The following is a 19861-nucleotide window of genomic DNA, read 5'->3' on the forward strand; positions in this document are numbered from 1 at the left end:
GTCTGCTGTTGTCCAGCTTCACGGCTACAGACTCTAACAATGGTAAAACTCTGTGCTGTGATGGCCAGGGTTCACTAAAACTAGGGGTTATTTGATTTGAGTGAGTATTGTGAATTATAAGATGCTTTATTGATAAAGCTGATTTTTCTCTTCTCTGTTTAAGCCACTTTTCTACTTTTTACTATTGTTATCATTATCGTATCCTCAAATCCATTACACATGTAGTGTCACATTACAGTGTAATACACACATTACATATGAGACACATCTGGCTGTTGGATTGGGGTTGTTTCCTATGGAAACATGCAATAATTTGGGAGTTTCTAATGATCTTTGTCATTGCTGGTGGATTTTTCTGGACATATCTTTGAAGAAAACCTTGTAGACCAAACATAAGAGGGTCATAACCCCAGTAGAAAAGTCTGCATTTGTTATTTGAAGAGCCTACAAAGTTTTCTCACTTACAAGGATCCTGACTGTGTCTTTTGTGCAACGCAAACTCAAAACTACAGACACATGACTGCATAATTGGCGTGCTGCTGTTTCATGACAACCAACTGAGAGCATTTGTTGACTGAAATCTCTGCGTAATTAGAGAGTATGCTTGTCTTCCATGCCTTGTGCTCTTTACATGACAAGTACAATTACAAATCAAGGGAGAGACACTCATGGGGAAGGTTGCCTGAAGAGTTTTCAGCATCAAAAAGAAACACAAGCTGTTCATGAAAAGGCAATGATGTCAGAAATGTTTTGGCACCCTCGAGTCTACTTGAAATGATGAGACTGGGAGGACAATTGAACAGAGAAGTTAAGTTTTCCTCATCAACTGGAGATTTTAACTGGATGCTTGGATACTGTATAGTCATCTAACGAATAATGATTTGCTCTGTGGTGGCCAATGGACTCCACAAAAACAGCAACTAAATGTGACCATTGAGTATTTTAACAGATCTTGAGTCTCTCAGCTTTACGATTATGCAGACTGATAGAACGTATGGGGTGGTGAGAGAGGGAAAGATGTACCAATACAACCTCTGAGAGTCAAACACGTCAGATTAAAAGTGTTACTGAGACACCAAGAATCCCTCATCGGAGATTAAATGTGCCCATACGTTCACTGATCATTCACTAAGCACTTCCAAATGCCACCGCTCATACAGTTATAATAATAATAAATATAGTAATAACAGTGACAGTTTTCCTGTTTGAAATTCTCAGTAATTATTGAAAAACTGGAGCCTTGACGTCTGACAGAGAGAGGCAATAGCAGGCTTTTCATTTCAGCCAGCAACGATTGATTCTCCGGCTGAAATGAGAACTAGCAGATTTGATCAGCTCTCACTGTCTAGCTAATTAAGGTTGCAGTCAGTTGATAATGTTGCCTCTGGTTGATTCATTTCAAAACAAGAACTCTGAAAGGGTCTTAAACGCACTTGAAAGCTACATCATTTATGGGCTGCTTACTGTATTACAGTATGGTATTGTAAGAAAAATGAAAAATGTGATTTTGTTCTTAAGTAACCCTGCTTGGGTGTTAACGATACAAGTTACATATAAATAAATAAATAATTTAATAAATTTTTTCAACAGTATATTTTACAAGAGACAAAGGTTTGAGGATGAGGACAAACTGAGGAGTTTGTCTTGCTCTCTTGGGTAACAAGCTCAGCGGTAAATATCCCTAAATCAGGGCCACTACATTAGCAAAGTTGGCTTGCTGGCCAGCTCCTGTGCAATGGAGAGCATACCACACAGTGGATGTGCCAGTCCTGACCAGGTTTTTTTTTTTTTTTTTTTTTTTAATGATGTTAGTAGTTATGATATGTTCCTTCATTTTGGGAGTATCTGTAGATTACAACTGTGAATAGTAAGCAAGTTGGCCAGGCATGCTAACCTTTGCAGCTAGTGATAAATCAGACAGACGTGCTGTTTAAAGGTCTAACGTGAAGGATTTAGTGGCATCTAGTGGTGAGGTTGCTGATTGCAACCAGCTGAACACCCCTTGTTTCACTGTGAAAAATGTTTGGTTTGTCCTTCCTGGGCTATTGTCGAATGATGGATGGCTGTGCAACATAGCGGACTCTCTCTGTAGACATACAGAGCTCACTTTATACACTGATGAAATAAATAATTGGGAATGCCATATTACATTTCTGCCAATAGATCCTCCAAGTCCCAAGTATCATACTGATAGAGCAGTGGCTTGAAATCCAAATACAAAGCTTGCCTAGTTACAGTTGCTGAGCTATGATTGGACAGTCGCTGTTCAGGGGAAGGGTGTAGCTAACTGTCAATTGGACGTTTCCTAATAAGACAGCATTTAGATTTACAATTTTACATTTGGCAAACATTAAGTGAGATTTACCTTAAATTGATCATTGAAATATCAATGGGTTGTGAGGAGTTCAAAGGTGAAAGGCGTTTTCTTTAGTATTCTTGTGACTATTGAACCAGCACGTGAGAGCAAAGTGCTGACAAAAGAAGAAAAGATTTCTGAGTGCGAGCATTGAGGAGAGGGGATTTTATGCAGTGAGGGGGTGGAGAGGAGAAGCTGTTCGTGAATAAATGAATTTCAGCTTTCATGTAGAAATGAGTGATGGGTGTCCTAACCAGAGAAGGAGGGACACTTTCCTGAGTCTTTTCTCAGTCATGTTTCTCCTCAATGGGGGCAACCAGCTGATTAGGTCCATTTATAGCTTCAGACTTGTTCTCATTTTCTTACTTAAACTGAAAATTTAAACAGACATTTCTTTGACGAGTGTGTTTCCAAACCCCAGATACCCATGTAATCAATTTATAATTTATGGTGGAGTTTTTAAAATTACATCAACCGGCAAAAATAGTCATCAACCTCAAAATCAGACGAGAGTATAACTGCATGCAAGAGAGAGCACAACATGATGTAGGTCTCATGTGGATTAGCATATTTGAGCTGGTAATTATCATTCATCATTGATTTCCTTTGCTTGCTAGTTCCTGTTAAGTGTTATTCAGTGCCGGAATCATTGCCAGTCCATCACAGTGTGAAAACAGATTGACAATCACACTTCAATCCACTTCACCTGCATGTTTTTAGACTGTGGGAGGAAATCAGAGCAGCTGGAGGAAACCCAAGCGAACATGTAGAGAATGTGAACGATTTATCCAAAATCTTTAAATGGCACATACCTGTTACAATATAGCATATGGACTTAAGTTTAGACACAGTCAAATCAAATCAAATCAAATCAAATCAAACTTTATTTATATAGCACTTTTCATACATAATAAAATGCAACAGAAAGTGTTTTACAACAGATAAAAACATTATAAATGAAAACAGAGAAAACCCATCCCTTCCACCATCCGTATGTACTTATACACACCCTCAACTACATGCATACACACACACACACACACACACACTCTCACCACAGACAGTAGCGAGTCTGACCATTTTGGGAATTTTGAGATTCATGGCCGATTGCAGTAGGCCTATGTCACCATCAGTGGGAGCAGCAGGAGGCATTTGGGAGACAGAAGGTGGAGAGTCTCCCAGAATTGTCCCCCATACTTTGCCCAGATGAATCAGCTCAGTCAGTTTGGTGATGAAACAGTCAGCTGTGCTGTCTGATACGGCAAATCATCATTCAAGAGACGGTACAGCTCAGTGATCAATGTCCCATCCATGTGGAAACCAAGATGGCACTTGGCATCTGTTAAAGTCAGCGATGGATTTCTCAACACCTACTTTGACCCAGTTAATTTTAGTTTATTTACTGGCAGAATGTAAAGGTTATAATGAATACCCACATACTATAGACACACGTGTACTAAGGGAGAGACACTGATGTCAAGATGTTGCCCTCATGTGTAAGTTAACAGTTCATGTTCAGACAGATGAAGCTACTCTCCAAGTGAAATCTGGCCCAAAGGTTGGGTCCACGACTTTGAATAGCAGTGGGTGGGGGGTGTGGAACATAGTACTATTATAATCACTGATGTATTTTTAGCTATCTAGACAGAAATAATACATAATGCATGGCCTCTGCCCCGTTACCCCACAGTGAACTGCAGAGAACCCAAACTCAAGTGACACACTTTACCTGGAAGGCTGCATGTTTTAGTGCATTTCTGTGATCTGACATCATCATCATTCTGCATTTTTTAACAAAACACAGAGTGGAAATGCCAGATCTGATTTGGGTGGAAACCTGACAATCGTCAAAGACTTTAAAAATGTTTTCAATTTCAAAGGCCCAAGTGGTCAAAAACGGATATCACAAACTGACTTCAATCTTCTGTTAGTATATAACTAAACAGACAGAGGGGGAGAGAGAGAGAGAGAGAGAGAGAGAGAGAGAGAGAGAGAGAGAGAGAGAGAGAGAGCAAGCATGGAGGCCCACATTGATTAGCTGGACAAGGGAACATAAAGGAACCTCCATTAGAATTGGTGTCCATTGATGATCCCTTGTTGTTTAATTATGTACTTAAGATATGCTGTACAGTGAATTATTGTGCAGGCAGCCATGCACTGTTTTCATGGTTGCTAGAGTGCTTTGTCCTGCATGTAAACATCAGATAATATACTCTTTGCGTTGCTAGTAACAGTTGTCATGGATATGATGTTGATTTAATAGATACATGGCACAGCTAAATAACCCCCCCCCAACCCCCCCCGCCCTCCCAGTATTGTTGCTAAGGTGGATAAAAACATGCTGTTAACAGGAGGCAGTATCCAATGTGTCTGTTCAAGTCCATCACAGGTTAACAACCACAGTGTGGTTTCAGAGAGCTTCCCCCTGTACTGCAGCGCAATCGTACTTTTTTATTCTTTTGACGAGCCTTAATGGTTATAGGACATCTTAAGCAGCACATTAACAATGACCTCAATTGAAAAATGGCTTGCAGTGTTGGGTAGTCACCTACGCATGTCTGCTTGTCATCAGTTAGATTTTTGCAGACTGAGAAATTGCACTGTACTGTACCGGCTGTGTTGGAAGTCACAGGGCGGGAAAGCCCATCACACTTGGTCTCGCAGAGGAAATCGTCGATGGAAGGGCTCAGAAGCGGGCGGCTCTCTTGTTGCTCACTCACCAGCTGTAAGGGCAAACAGACAAGACAGTTCAGGCTCCCACTCTGCATGGAACTCTCATCACAACATCTACAAGAGTCCCTGGTACGTTAACATTAAGTGAAGATCCCCCTTTGGTCACGACACAGATGAGTCTCTATACTGACACGTCCCAGCATTGCAAAAGGGTTCAACTTGTCTATGTGTTGTTTTGGGAAGATAACACACATCCCTGCTCCTTTGCAGCAAATCATTTATTCACAGCATCTTCACATAGATGCACTGAAGTGACTCAAATGTGTGTTGATCCACTCAGATGTTAGGGGTGCTGCAGTCTTTTTAACTGACGAGTTTGTACTTGGGTTGTGTTTATGTGAAGAGCAAAGAGAAACTTTTAATTTAATTTTAATGAAATATTTCGACACGTAACAGAGATCCTACTGCAGAGTGCAGATGACCACAGTCAATCATGTACATGTATATTCTGAGCTGGGTCCCATGGCTGTTCTTTGCAAACATTGCAGTGATGTTTGACAACTGGCACATGGTTGTATTGCTGCACTAGTACAGAGCAAACTGGAAAAAATGATTTGAAAGCAGGACATTGGAGATTGTATTTACATGCACTGCGGCCTGATTAAAACCTGTCTTTACATACAGCTGATCTCTCAAACCCTCAAAATGGCATTTTTAATGTGTTTGTGATGATGCTGCTGCCTGCAGAGCTGTATTTGGACTGATGGCGCCCTGATAGTACAGGCTCTTTAGTGAGAAAGAATACAGTTTTTCCTGTGTTTGAATTTTACTGTTGAGCTGTTGGAAATCAGTTTTAGCTGCAGTTCAGTCAAACTTGGTGTGCAGACTCTGCACTCCCACTTTCTGGCTGATTAGAGATCTTCTCAGGTTGAGGTTTGGTGTAGCACTGAAATTATATCACACTCCATTGACCAATAAGAATAAGTTCCACTTTCACTGCAAAGGTGCTGTCAAACCAAAATTTGGTAACGTTTGTCGTGTGGTGTAGCAAAACAGGACAGGAAATAGTATGGCTGGTGTTGTAAACATAAACTTCTTGTCAAACACTTTGTAACCTCCGTCACTGTCCTTGTGCTTACTATAGCCACGCAGCATCTCTTCTTCTCTGTGGCTTGTTTTATTTTGCCATCCATTAATACAAACCAGAAAATAAGCAATCAATATTTCCTGAATGAGAGGTCAATACCACCCTATCTTTCAAGCTGGTTGGACATTGGAGAGCAATTTCAGCTAGATTGTGCTGTGGCAGGTTTAATTTGCGACTGGAAGCAGATGCTTTTCTCTCTCTGTTTATCATAGGAATGAATGGGGAGTGATGTGTTGTGACCGCATCTTCAATACACACAATAGGTGAAAACATCCTTTTACTGCTTAAGGTTCTATCTCTGACTCTCATCTACATCGTATCTAAGAAACCAGATTACTACAGGAAGACGAGCAGGTTACTACAGTGCCTGTATTCTCTCTGAATATAGTCTATAGTCACCACTGAGAGAACCACTGACATGAGCTGGCATCAGAAAGGATGGATGTTTCCCAAAAAAGAATTGCTTAACCATTATTGCTTATCTCACCTTCCAAACCATGAAAATGCTAATCACCTTGCCTGTGATGCACCAATTTGCAGGCCTGCCAGTGCAGCTGCAGAATAGGTTACATCCAATTCAATACTGGTACCCTAAAGCCTGGATACTCCAGGTGCAGCTGGCCACAATTTGCCAGCCAATGCTTCATAATTTGGAGGTGCGAACCAGTTGTGTCCCATAGAAAGGGTAAGCCGCCACCACCACTGTTGTCAGCCTGTGCAGCGTGTATATAATACTGGCAGCGAGGAAACATGACATTTGCTATTGTTGCTCTCCAGGCCGTGCTCGCAAGCAGAATTTTAATGAAGGTGCTAAAAGTTTAATTACCAAGCAGGAATGGATTGCACACAACCTGCCATATGCTTGATATGAAAGGTGCTGAATGGGGTTTTCATAGCATATCGCCACTGCATGTGCCCTTCTAAATGTGTCATATAGCCACCCTGTATTATACTGTGGTATTATAATTGTCTTTTAAGAACAACATTGACTTTGCGACCTCACTGTTTGCTGATCCCACTCTCTAAATTTGTCAAATCCTTCTTCCTTCCTTTCCTTGAAATATTGTTGTCTTTTCTTCTGACCTTACTGAAACCAAAACATCGAGGTGGAACCTTCCCTTTGCCACAAACTGGGATGCACATTTGATAGAGAAATAAATACAGCGCATCATCATTATATCAAGTAATATTTCATGTTTTATATTCTGTCTGGATTATGCATGAACAAATATGAATCACTATCACTAATGAAAATGAGGCAGACAAACTACTATACGTTCAATCAACACCTCTCTAAAACAGTTTAAACAAAAACTGAGAATCATAACCTTTACTTTGAATTTTTTTATAGCTTTATTGCACATATGATTAATTGCAGTACTATTGTGTTAGACTACATGTGTTTCAGTTAGGTGCACCAAATAAAGTGGTTTATATGTTTGTCGAAAAGACATTAACAGACAAAGACATGTCGAGCACATGACTAACGTGCTCTCTATTGACGTCATGTTTGTGGTCACTCAGACACCAGAGAGGTCTGACTTCCTGCTAAACCTCCTATGAACAAAGTACATTCGGGTTAAGCCACAATAAAAGAGAAAAGTAATTAGAATTCATGATGAGGTGCACAGAAATGTCTCTTCACTTGGCAGTTAACAGTGACATCCAACAAAGTTAAGCTTAAATGAAGGAATGCAGAAGATGGTGTCAACTAGTTTGAAATATGTCAGATATAATATTCGCTGCACAAAAGGAAGAAGAACAAACTTTTGCAGGCAGCAGACATAAAACCTTTGAAAGAAAAAGCATATAAATAATATCCTGAGGAAGGGGTCATTACTTTGTGGAGTGAGAGTTCGCGCTGCACTGCAAGAACGCTGACCCAGCATAGGTAATTAGAGTTTGTGCAGTTGTGGTGTCAGAATAAAGCTCTGGTTCATGGGAAGTCTCACAGTGTGAAGTAACCTGATTTCACCCTCTGCTGCTGCCAGCCCATGCATTTCCCCCCAATTTTGGACTACAGCGACAAATCATAGGATGAGGATACACAGGGGTAGACTTGTGTTTAAAGGTCGAATTTATTCAGTGATTTACATGGTGCTCGTTCAGGAAAAAGTGTAATTGAGTCTTAGTGAAGGCCGAGCCACCAGTTGCAGTTGTTAGTGTTGTGAAAGAGGTGGATGCCTCATTTCATCTTTCAGAACATTATTTGGTTTGAGCTTCAGTTGTGACAATGTGCTGTCTTTCTCTGTTTGATATCACTGCAAATTGAATATCTTTGGTTTTGGACTGTTGGCCAGACAAAACAAGTAATTTGAAGATGTCACCTCGGGCTCTGGGACATCGTGATGGGCATTTTTATTCTTCTGTGCTGGCGACAGCTGTGGCCAGAGGCATTATGTTTTCGGGCTGTCCGTCCGTCTGTTCATCCCGTCCTCATGAACGTGTTGTCTCAGGAATGCCTGGAGGGAATTTCTTCTAATTTGGCACAAATGTTCACTTGGACTCAATGATGATCTGATTAGATGCTGGGGGTCAAAGGTGTGGTATAATTTGTTAATGCAACATGTCCTGGTAGTTTTTGGAAGGCCACGATGACCTGATACCTTTGCAATAACAGGATACTTAATAGTATTTATCCTTCCAATGTTCAGGTCACGGGTAAATAACAGGAAATCTTGGGTCATGGTCATCTGCTGCACTTGTAATAACAACACCATGTAAGGAATATGGCCTAAAGTGAGCTAATGTGAGCCATTGTAAATGACTCCAGCTTCCCAGAATCAGTGGGTGTTGGTCAGGTCAACACAGACATCCCGTGTGGGTGTATACGTGTCGGCAAAAGTAAATGTAAGACAAGATATGAGGAGGACTTTGCTGTGGAACATCTGTATGTGTGAGCTCACTGAATAGAGTCGTGCTCTGACTGTCTCTGCTACACCTTGTCCTCAGTTTCACTTCTCTCCACAACAAAGGTCACTGTGAACTAACAGAGTTATGAGACAATTTTGCACAAATGTGTTCAACTTGACTGAGGCATCATATTCTGCAGCAACACTTTTCACCCGTGGTCAGATACTGAATTGGTGACACTAATCTCAGGTGTCCACCTTGAAACTGTGGTGATTGTGTCGATCTTCTGTGCTGCCGAGTTGTGTGTGACGCATCCACATTCTATGATTTTTAGCTTCTTTGCAACAACATCCTTATCTGAAGCATTGTCTCTTGTCATGACTCAGCATTCTTGGCCAAGTATGTGAACACATAGCAGGAATTTGACTCTGTTTCTCTCAGTGAATTCACACATGAATAGACCCACAGCAGTAGTTCACCAGGAGCTTGCTGGCTCTGCTGAGCATCCAACAGCAAGGTGGTTATTCTAGTTCATTAGTTTTTGACATTGTTTTCAGCAATAATAAACTGAGTAAGTGATCACTAAATTAACCAATGATGGAAATAACCGTTATTGGAGTCATATAGACAAATAATACTCACTGGTTTCTTGTGTCCACCACAATATGGTCTCAGGACAATGGTTTAATAAGGACAAGGGAGGAGATTATTCATTTATCAGTGCTTTCTGTTGTTTCAGTAAGATATCTATTTATATATAACCAATTTGCATCATTTAGATTTAATTACAAGCACGCATGACAAATCAGTAATTGCTGGTAATTAAATGAGTTATCTTGGCAGGGTTCCCACAGTTTTGTATTAATTTCAGTCCCAGTTTGACTACTTATAAGATCACACAGAGGATGTTAAGTTCTTGTAACTAAATCAGCTCTTATAAATTGTATGTACTCAGCTATGCACCGTGCCGTTCATGTATATTAGATTTTTTTTGTTATTAGATTTTTTTTGTTATGAAATCACATGTAATGCTACTTTATATTACTGCACAGGAAGGTAATATTTAAATGTCATGAAAATCAACTGCATGTTACATTAATGATATTGCACATTAGATTGTAATGGAGATATAAGATTTCCCTTTAGTTCGATTTTCCGATTCATTTTTGTGTTTCATGTATAAATTGAACGTAGCTCCACCCAAACAGCTTCTTAGATGACTGGTCCATTCAACACAAATGCCAGCTGTGCTGTATAAATATGGTGCACTCTTTAAAAATCACGGGAGACATGGGACCTGAGTACTGGAGGGGGGAATCTCTTAACAATGTCAATGACATTCATAAATGCATATAATCGCAGAGGCTGAGTGGATGATAACCAGAGAAACATCTGTCAGTGAATAACAATTTGTGTGATGTCTGCAGACCATCTATTGGGTACATCTGAGACTTACTGTCTGCATTAAGCACCAGAACACTGATAAATCCTCTATAGTTTGTGTGAAATTTCCCCTAAAGATAGCTGACCTTGGATTTCTCCACTCTATATTTTTTGAGCAGTGGAGCTGGAGGCTGGAGCCCTCCCTGCAGAGTCACTGTTTTTGATGTTGTGACTGATTGACTGAAGGTCAGCGCTGTCAAAGGAGCAGCGTGCAGGACATTTATAGCACGCTGTAATCTTCAAGTGATACATGTAATTCATTAAACAAGTCTAGAGGTTTTTAGAGAATAATGAGAGATGTTGACAGAATCTTGGCTCTGAGCTCTGCTGAGTCATATTCACTGCTGAAGGTTTTGTCCAGAAAATATGACATGGTGTTTGGTTGTGAAACAAGAACAGTATTTATGATAAACTGCAACCAGCTTGGCCCTTAATTGATGCAGTGAGGATTTTAAAAAACAGATCTCTGGTACAAGAAGCCTCTGCTTTACCAACTGTGATGCATCTCCTAGGGTTATGCAGTTTTGGCACATGTTGTCAGGCATACTAGCAGCTCTATATGGCACCATATGGTTTGTTTGCTGACTTTGTGGTTTTCAGTGAAATGTATACACAAAAATGTATCTTCGTTACATACTCTTAATTATTCCCAAATACCTGTAAAATGTATGACATTTCCAAAATTCCCTAATGACTTACGTGTGCTTAGTGCTAATTGACAAATGCTAGCTTGGGAACACACTAAACTAATATGGTGAACGTGGTAAACATAATGCATGGTAAACATCAGCATGTGTGCATTGTCACTGTTAGCATAATAACATTAGCATTTAGCACATGTCCAAGTACAGTCTGTCAGAGCTGCTAGCATGGCTGTAGACTTTTTCAGCATGACACACTGACTTAAAATCACCGTTTGTCACATCTAATAATGTCAAAACTGTTAGTCTGATTTGTATCTTAAACATTTTAAAGCGTACATTTCACTGGCAGTTTTGACCAGATAGTCATAACTGTTGGGATCAAGGATGTCACTGTACATCACAGCTGGCAGTCTTCTAATGGAGGACACTGTGCTATCTGCACTGCAGACAACGTGATCATTGTAGATCATCAAAGCACTTCCTGTGATTGCAATTGGGGCCAATTTTAAATAATGGTTTTGAGATGATGAGACCTCTGCATTTTCCTCTTCTAATCATCCAGAAAATGGGGACAGAAGATCTACCGCATTCATCTGGGGAGATGCGTCAGGCACTTTGGTTGCAGGTTACATGCAAATGCCAATTACAGGTTCACTCTTAACCCAAGAGAGAAGCTCTCTGAGCTGTTTGCCCATTACTCTCACTACGAGGAGTTTACCATTTTCCCATACAGCCTTTTTCCCTCCTCTGCTCCCTCCTGTTATACCTTTTTGCTCCTCTCATATGCAAAGCACTTTGGCACTTTGTTTACAAGTGCTTTAAGGAGTAATCTAGAAAATTATGTAATGGAAAACTTCAGCTAATTGTGCCGCTTGGGCTTGACTCCAAGAGATCTCTCAGATGTTGCTGTTAAGGGAACAGTGTACCAGTTAAACTTGTCAGAGCTTTGAAGGCAGGGAGGTTGAGGTGAGGACAGGAGGAGGTACGAGAGGATGGAAAGCACTACACAAAGAGAATGGTGGATAAAAAATACCAAAGCAGAGAACTTGCAACAGTTTTGGATAAAACCTGGAGGCTATGTTAGGGACGGTTCTTTTCAATATGTCGGGTTCACATGTGGATTATGTTGCGATCAGGAAATATATCACATTTAACTCTTCAGCATCTATATTTTTTAAGTTAAAATGTGTTTTCTTGATTCTGAGGTAGCTTTGTAAATCTTCTCTGTAATGCAGCAGGTTGTTTACTCATTACAGTTGTGTTAAAGCTGTTATTGTGGGTGGCAATGAACTGTTCCATGCACTCCCACGGGCCTGAATTCTGGAGTTCGGTTAGTTGGGTATTTTATGAGTCATCATAATGGTTTAACATGATTCGTCCTTAGGCTGTAAAATTGGGAATTAAATTGTGAAAAAGTGTAGCCAAGACAAAATGTTCTACTTTTGTGTTTTTCAGTTTTCTAACGATAAGACTGGCATTATTCTCTGTTATGTAATATTCAGCAAAAACCCCATGAAAAAAAAACAAAACTAACAAGGCGAAAGTTCTCCTTTCTGACTGCCCTGTCTGTGGCAATCAGGCCCAAGGCCATTAATTCCCAGTGAAGATGCAAATCTTTAAAAACAGCACACATAGAGTTTAATTTTCTGTAAAGGCTCAAAAATTTTCTAAAACAGCTCAGCACTGTAGTTCTTCCACAAACCTCAGTGCTACCTTTATTTATGGTATTAGAACAATGTGATATTGGCTCGAAATAAATTGGCCATGTTTATTGTAATCATGGATCATGTCACCTTGTGTAAAAGTGTGGCTCACTGGTGTGTTTTTAATAGTTTTTGGATAACGACTGAGGCTTGGTCACCTTGTTGCTGGTGAGATAGTGACTTTTTATGTGCTTGGCTTTCTATGAAGTTTCCCTATCTTCTCAGAGAGCTTGGGCTGGGCTGAGACTCCTGACTCTGAAGTCCTTTGAGACATTGTGTGTAATGTTGGGCTTTACAAACAGACTTGACTTGGCCTGTGGCGTGAGGAGCCACAGCCTGTCACTTAGCCTCTGTCACTTGCTAAGTGACATCAAGGGGAACAAGATGCCTCTGAAACTGCAGCCTCAGCCTCTGGTGAGCGCAGCAATCATGAGTCGTGTCTAGCCACGTGGGAGCAGCGTCAAGTGATCAGCTTGACGCTGCAGTTCTTTCAATTTTGTGTTTATTTTCCTGAAAAAGGGTTTCAAGCAAAGTGATGAACATTCAAGTGAGAGGTGAAAAACACACAACCTGATCTGTTTTTTTTCCCCCTGATGCTTGCTTTACTCTCTTCCGGCATAAAATATTTACCAACTGCTCTTAGCAGAACAATGCTGACTTGCAACAGCTGCTTACTGTACTCTGCTGTGTGTGCTTGCATATGAGAGGGTGAGTGAAGTGCATATAACAAGCGGGTATAAACAATGATCATTTTCAAGAATCAGACAGGGTGAAGACATGTTTGCGATGTGTGTTTGTATTTTTTTTCAGTCGATCATGTCACTGTGTTCTCGGAAGGATGAAGGTATCGATATTTGTAGGAGGTAAAATGTTACAAGCAGGTTATAATCAGGTGAGGTGCCCGTTGTCTCCATAATATTGATTTCTGGGGAATTTAATGTATTGAGTCTATTCAATAGATGCACCAGCAGAAAAGGCTTCAGGTGTAAGTGCAATAAGCAGTTCTCCTGAGACACAGAAAAGGACATATGTCAGGGAATCAAACAAAAGCTTTTATAGAGGCAAGTCATGTCTTGTTAGTGTGAACTCAGCAGCTTTTGTCTGTCAGCAAATATTCTGAGGCATGATTAAATCTCTTCCACTTGAGTGGAAGCATTATCTTGCTTGCATGTCAGCTTATCAAACCAGACATTGTAATAGAAAGTCAAACGAGTATAAAGCATGCTATAGGTTATTAAAGCACAGACAGATATACAAGAAGACACACACGGCAGCACACACACATACTGTACAAAAGCAATCAAGCACAGAGCAAGAAAACTCATATTGGCATCTGGAGCACCGACTCCATCCAGCTATAACAGTTAAAAAGCAAAAGAGAAGTGAAAAGCTCAGCAGCGGGTAAACAGTAATTTGCTGCTGCAGTTTGTACACAGAGAGCTCAGTCAATAGCTCAATGCCATGCTGTGTGGCATAGCATTTTGGAAATGCATTCATACGCTGTTTGTGTGGAGGATTAGCTGCTTATGAGGTGTAAAAAGTTCATGAGGAAGTTTTTCTGACCTGATTAGGAAAGGAAGGGGAAATTTGTGTGACCCTCTGGGTAACCCAACCCCCCCCCCCCATGCATACTAAATGCACAATAAATGTTAACTAGAAGGGCACTATGCATCTTTCAGAGGCTAATTAGAAAAGATAGAAAAGTAATATGTTTGATTGCGGCAATTTGAGGCTACTTCTATAGATCACAAGATCATTATTCACTGTTTGTGTAAATGCAGTGATGTGGTAGAAGGGTTTTATACCCCATAGAGCAGCTGGAAATGAATCGTTGTTGCTTCTATGTTAGATACAACAGTGATAAGGCTTAATTAATGAGTTAGTAGACAGTGGAGGTCAAGTTACAGGACAGTCAAAGCTTTGCTATCGTTCATTATGACCAACACAGAAGGACGTTCCACTTGGTGGCAGGGGGGGAAGGCGGGGAGGTTTTCTGAAATGGTTCTGCCCACCTTGGTAGTCACTGTGAGGAGGGGCTTCCCTTCTGATGACGCCTTACTTGGTATCTCCTTCAGGACCATGGCAACAGTCTTATCTGCAGCCCTAGAGTCTTTCCCCTACAACAGTGAAATCAACAATGACTTGTGTCAGGACAGTTGGACAACTCAGTGCTTTTTGCCCTCGTCCAGGGCATCTTACAGAAAAGACTTTACCTTATGATGATGGAAATACTGCGTGGGGCTGTCTACGGTAACACAACATCCACTGAAGACATTTCCACAAGACTATGGCGATGAAAAGAGGGTCACTGCACAATGTAGAGGGTTGACTGGAGACAGTGATGAGCATGGTGGTCCACAGCAGTACATCTCCAGTACTTATGAAGACAGAATATCATACAGAGCTCTATACACAGACCATGTGTGTTATGCAAAGTGTATGGCAGATGAACCTCCATGTCTCCTGGTCAGCTAACAGTTGTAACATATCTGTGTGTAGTGATTGTAAAGCTATTATGCATGTTGGAATCACAACATTAGAGGTAACTGAAAGGCTAAACTTTACTGTACATGTAAACTCTACACAGCTGATCTGTGAAGCTTCACACTGAAGACCAAAGTTATGAATAAGTAAAAGAGCTAATATGGATGAGTTCATTCTCTCGGGTGTGCTCGCTTGTTAAAGGTACCCTGTGGAGTCTTTGACGACTTGTAGGAACAGTCCCGGTTTTTTGCTCACTTGCACATAAGTGATGCAGTTAACTCCTGTCTGCTGATCAACGGATGGCCATAATTATCCAGGAAATGTAATATGTAAACAATGACTGTTATGAAAAGACAAATGTGTGCACCTTTAATTCTGTATTTGTTGTTTTCTGAGGGCACAGCACATTTCATACCAATGACCAATGGCTAAACTTTCTTTCTTTCTTTTTTTTGTTTTTGGCCACATGGCTACACTTTGGGCTGCAGGCATTGCTGGTTACATCTCACAGTTTTATCTTAATGTTCTTGGCTTATATTTGAATCATATCCTAACACAGATCTCTACAAAAAATGGATGATTGTGTGAGTTGAAAGTGTATTCTTTGTAAATGCTTGATTGTCACATACTGTATTTTGGTAACATTATTCACTTATAATATAATGAACTTACTTACTCTAAATAATAATATTAGTTATCAATTTTATCAATTTTGACCAAAGTTACTTTGACTCTGAACAAACCCAATAACAGCAGCTATATTATCAATATATCAGCAACTTGTGACCTGCTGCTCAATAAATGTAAGTAGTGATCCTCATGCTGTTGGTCACTTTTACAAGTCTGCTGGTCAAACTTAGATGAACAAAATAAATAGTCAAATATTTTGCAGATGCTGTACGAGGTTTTCAGTCAATAGAAGCGATAAATTCACAGTATAAGCTTGAATCTAGCTTGTAATGTGACCTTCACTAGACCATTGCTGATGCCCAGAGCATATACACACAAACTCCATCCACCACCCACAGCACCTCATAGGAAGAAAACTGTGCAGAGCTCGTCTGATAATGGCCAAGTCGACATTACATAACAGTAAAAATTGATTACATAAGAGGTCAAATTGATTTTCCAGCCTATTGTCACCATTTTCACCTTGACTTTATGGCAGGGGCTGGACAGCAGAAGCCACTAGCTTTCCCTAAGACATTCATTCACTTCACATTTTCCCTTTCGACAGAAGATACATTACATTGTACACTATTAATCATTTAAGGACACACAGATGGCGCAGAATTAGGATTGTCACAAGAGACTTCACATTGCATCTCAGAAAAGATGAAATTTGCTGACCGGAGACAAAAGTGCTGCTCATCACGCTCAGCTCCTACATTTTGTAGACGACTCTGTACAGCTGAGCATGAAGCACACTGGAAGCCTTTTAGCTGGATCTTATTAAGGCTTTTCACATTTCCACTCGCCAGAAAAATGAATTAGGCATTTCTTCCCCCAATTTCCTCAACTGATCATGTCACAAAATGCATGTGCCTGGCCTGGAGGGAGCGTTCCCTTGAAAGCCTAATGCTCCTAATAAAGTCCCCAAAGCCACCTGCGCCCACTCTCTGGCTTCGTCTCATTCTGTATAAATGAACAACAGCTATCAGCAAGATGATGCCAGTAGCAAAGCGGCGTTCACGCGGCCAGAGATGATTCAGAAAAGCTCTAAACATTTGTTTTTTGTTGTTTTTCTGAATGGATGCTGATGCAATTCGACAAGTGCTCACTGTTCCTTCTGTGCCGTATGTGCAGGTATGGTGAGAGCCAACAGTGTCGAGGATATCTTCCACCAGGCACGCAGTCAGTTTGTATTGGTTTACAGTCTTGGCTGGCCTGCTGTGTTGCTTTGTGTTGACTTTTGCTTAAGTAGCTCTTATTTTTCTATGAATAAACAGAGACGTGTTTGGCAGCACACTGCAGTGGATAGCTATCGAGAAACTTGATAGCCTTAGTTTTATTTCCAACTTTGTTTTCCTGACCAACACAGCTTTTTGAAACCCTGACAAGAGGACGATTATGTGCCGGAAAAAAACGAGAATGAAGGCTTTTTTTCATGCATGCAGGCTGCCAAAGACGAAAATATGAATAATTAATTGTTTTGTTTAGGAACATCTGATTTCAGTATCTGAGCTGAATGAAAGGACTAAAACACATTTTCATTATATTGTTTTCTTCCCTGGTGCAGCAGCCTCTGACTAAAGATTTGGTCACCGTGGGGCTGTTCTGGAAGATAAAATTAATAAAAACCCAAAACAAATTATCCACAGCAGATGAGATTGACTGCAGCATTATGCAAACAGCTTAATCAAATCATTAGGTGCTGCTGGTGGCAGAGGACGTATACGTTAGTGTTTATCTCGAGGCTCAGGAAATCCATTTACAATCTCCTCACCACTGCAGAGTGTTCATCACTCCAAACTAATGCATTTGCTGGGAAGTTGTTGTCCTACACAAGCGTTCTCACGGAGGATTGATAGGACTGATTCATAGGAAAGGGAAAACCATGAGCTTCAGTGTTAGTGACACAAATCTGCTGTTCTTAGAGGGCTGGAGAGAGTTTGTTCCACTTGCATTAAGTCGTATCTATTCTTGGGAAAAGCACCATTGCTCGAAAATGGTCTTTATGAAGAGGAGTCAAAAGACAGCAATTAGCTTTCATTCTGTAGCAGAAGAAGAAGAGAGAGAAACCTGTGTGTGTTGTTGGGTGAAGGAGGCTTTAGCCTGACTCAGCAGATTGGCAGACTATTGCATTGTGCTTCCTGGCTGAGTTGCTGTTTTCAAAGTTCCTTCCTACAGTCAGTTAGAAGAAACAATGATGAATCGTTCAGCTAAGAAGCTAATGATGACTTGCTTCGTCCAATCAGAAGCGTTTTAAAGGAATGTTTTGGACATTTAGTGTGAACAGGCCTGGGTTTATCTTGCCAGCAAGTTTAACAGCCTTCAAAATTTCCTCAACATCACCGTTTTTTCCCCCACTGGCACTACTTGGCTCGAGTGTTGGTGATCTTAGCCCAGTTTGGACGAACCCTTGATGATTCTCACTAAATGAACTTCTTACAGCCCTTTTCAGATGTGGAAAAAGTAACACTGCTGGCTTCATCTATCTGTTCAAGTGATGGCTTTTTGCCAGTCAGACATCACAGCTCTGCTCAGGACCGGTTTTAATGAGAGTCTGGTATCTGCTTTCCATCAAAGACTACCTGCAGTCAGCCCCATGTTTCCAGTGTGACTGTTTGAGTCCAAATCTGATGACCACTGCCAGCCAGTTTACACATGAAGAAAGTCAGAAAGTGATGAAGAGGAGGTCTTTGTGGAGATGACACCACACTGTGGCACTTTTTTTTGTTATGCATGTTTTCATTTCAGTTCCATTTACATTGAAAGAGACTGAAACTGTCAACAGTATTCATACTGGACAGGTGTAAAAATCACTTCTGTATTGTAATGGCTCTCAAACAATGGAGGCCTAGTGCCTCAGACTAATGAGGAGTAAAATTACATTTTTATTGCAGACCAGCTATATTTTACCATCTTTTGTGGCATTCACGAGGCAGCAATCAAATAATCTATGGTGAATTTAACGCGTCATTGCTTCTACACAAAGAAATGAAGTTTCTTGCTAATCCTCTTTAGAGATTAAATACTGTAAATGTTTGCAGGAGAGCCGACATTTTTAGGGGTTTGGGGGTCAGGCTCCTGTTCCGTGGCTTATTATAGTGATGACTGAAAACACCACATTATCCTCTCAATAGACATCTCCCCTCTCCATTAATTCTCCATTAAATTTTCATTATATTGATCTTAAATGTTTAACTGTAAAGCCAAGTAAGGAAAATAAATCATTTAATGGTAAGGAGTGCCTAACGAAGCACAAGCTTGTCCAGACTATCTGCCATGTTGTTTCCACTAGAATGTATTGTATCTGCTCTGGAGTAACACAATCTTGACTTGCAGTTGTTCTGTGAGAGTCTGTAAAATGAAAGTTGTGCTTCCAGTGGACTGGGGTTTTAGTGGGAATGTAAAGCACTTAGTTAACGAAAGGTAGTCTACACAGCAGCCCCGTTCTTCATAGTTCATGTAAAGGATGGATTTCATGAGGGAATACCTACTGCTCAAAATCAGGGCACCTTTCTGTTGATCCGTTTTATAGTGTTAAGCTGGTGACATTTAAGTCCTGCATTATATAACAGGAGATACTTCTCTTACAAGATCTGCTTCAGAAATAGCCTTCTATATAAAGCACTGCAGGCAGGTAAAAAAAGAAGTGGGATGAAAGGACATATCTAGAAAAAACCTCACACAGGAATAGATATTTGTTTATCTCCTCACGTTACATCTCATTTATTCAGGTATGAATGTTGAAGAAAGAAATAACATCATTTCCTCACAGTATTGCCTGGTCAGAACCTGGACGACAATCTGCTCGCCAGCGACAGTGTCAGCTGGCTGTGATAATGTTGTTTTTGATGCGTCTCTCGGCGCTCCTGACAGACCTCTAGCCTCT

General features: G+C 40.5%; 1 protein-coding gene across 2 annotated transcripts in view; it reads right to left on the bottom strand.

The window, feature by feature from the left end:
- pex5la (peroxisomal biogenesis factor 5-like a) overlaps positions 1–19861 on the bottom strand; it is an 86863-nt gene that overhangs the window by 31326 nt on the left and 35676 nt on the right. The window contains exons 2-3 of one of the 2 annotated variants that reach the window (XM_076725916.1): positions 14832–14936; positions 4968–5079 (exon numbers count right to left, since the gene is read on the bottom strand). In XM_076725916.1, coding sequence (XP_076582031.1) covers positions 4968–5079; positions 14832–14936 — 217 coding nt within the window. The remainder of the gene's footprint in view (positions 1–4967; positions 5080–14831; positions 14937–19861) is intronic. The other variant, XM_076725917.1, reaches the window with a different exon arrangement.

This window comes from Chaetodon auriga, chromosome 3 (genome assembly GCF_051107435.1).
Source record: "Chaetodon auriga isolate fChaAug3 chromosome 3, fChaAug3.hap1, whole genome shotgun sequence".
Lineage (NCBI taxonomy): Eukaryota > Metazoa > Chordata > Actinopteri > Chaetodontiformes > Chaetodontidae > Chaetodon > Chaetodon auriga.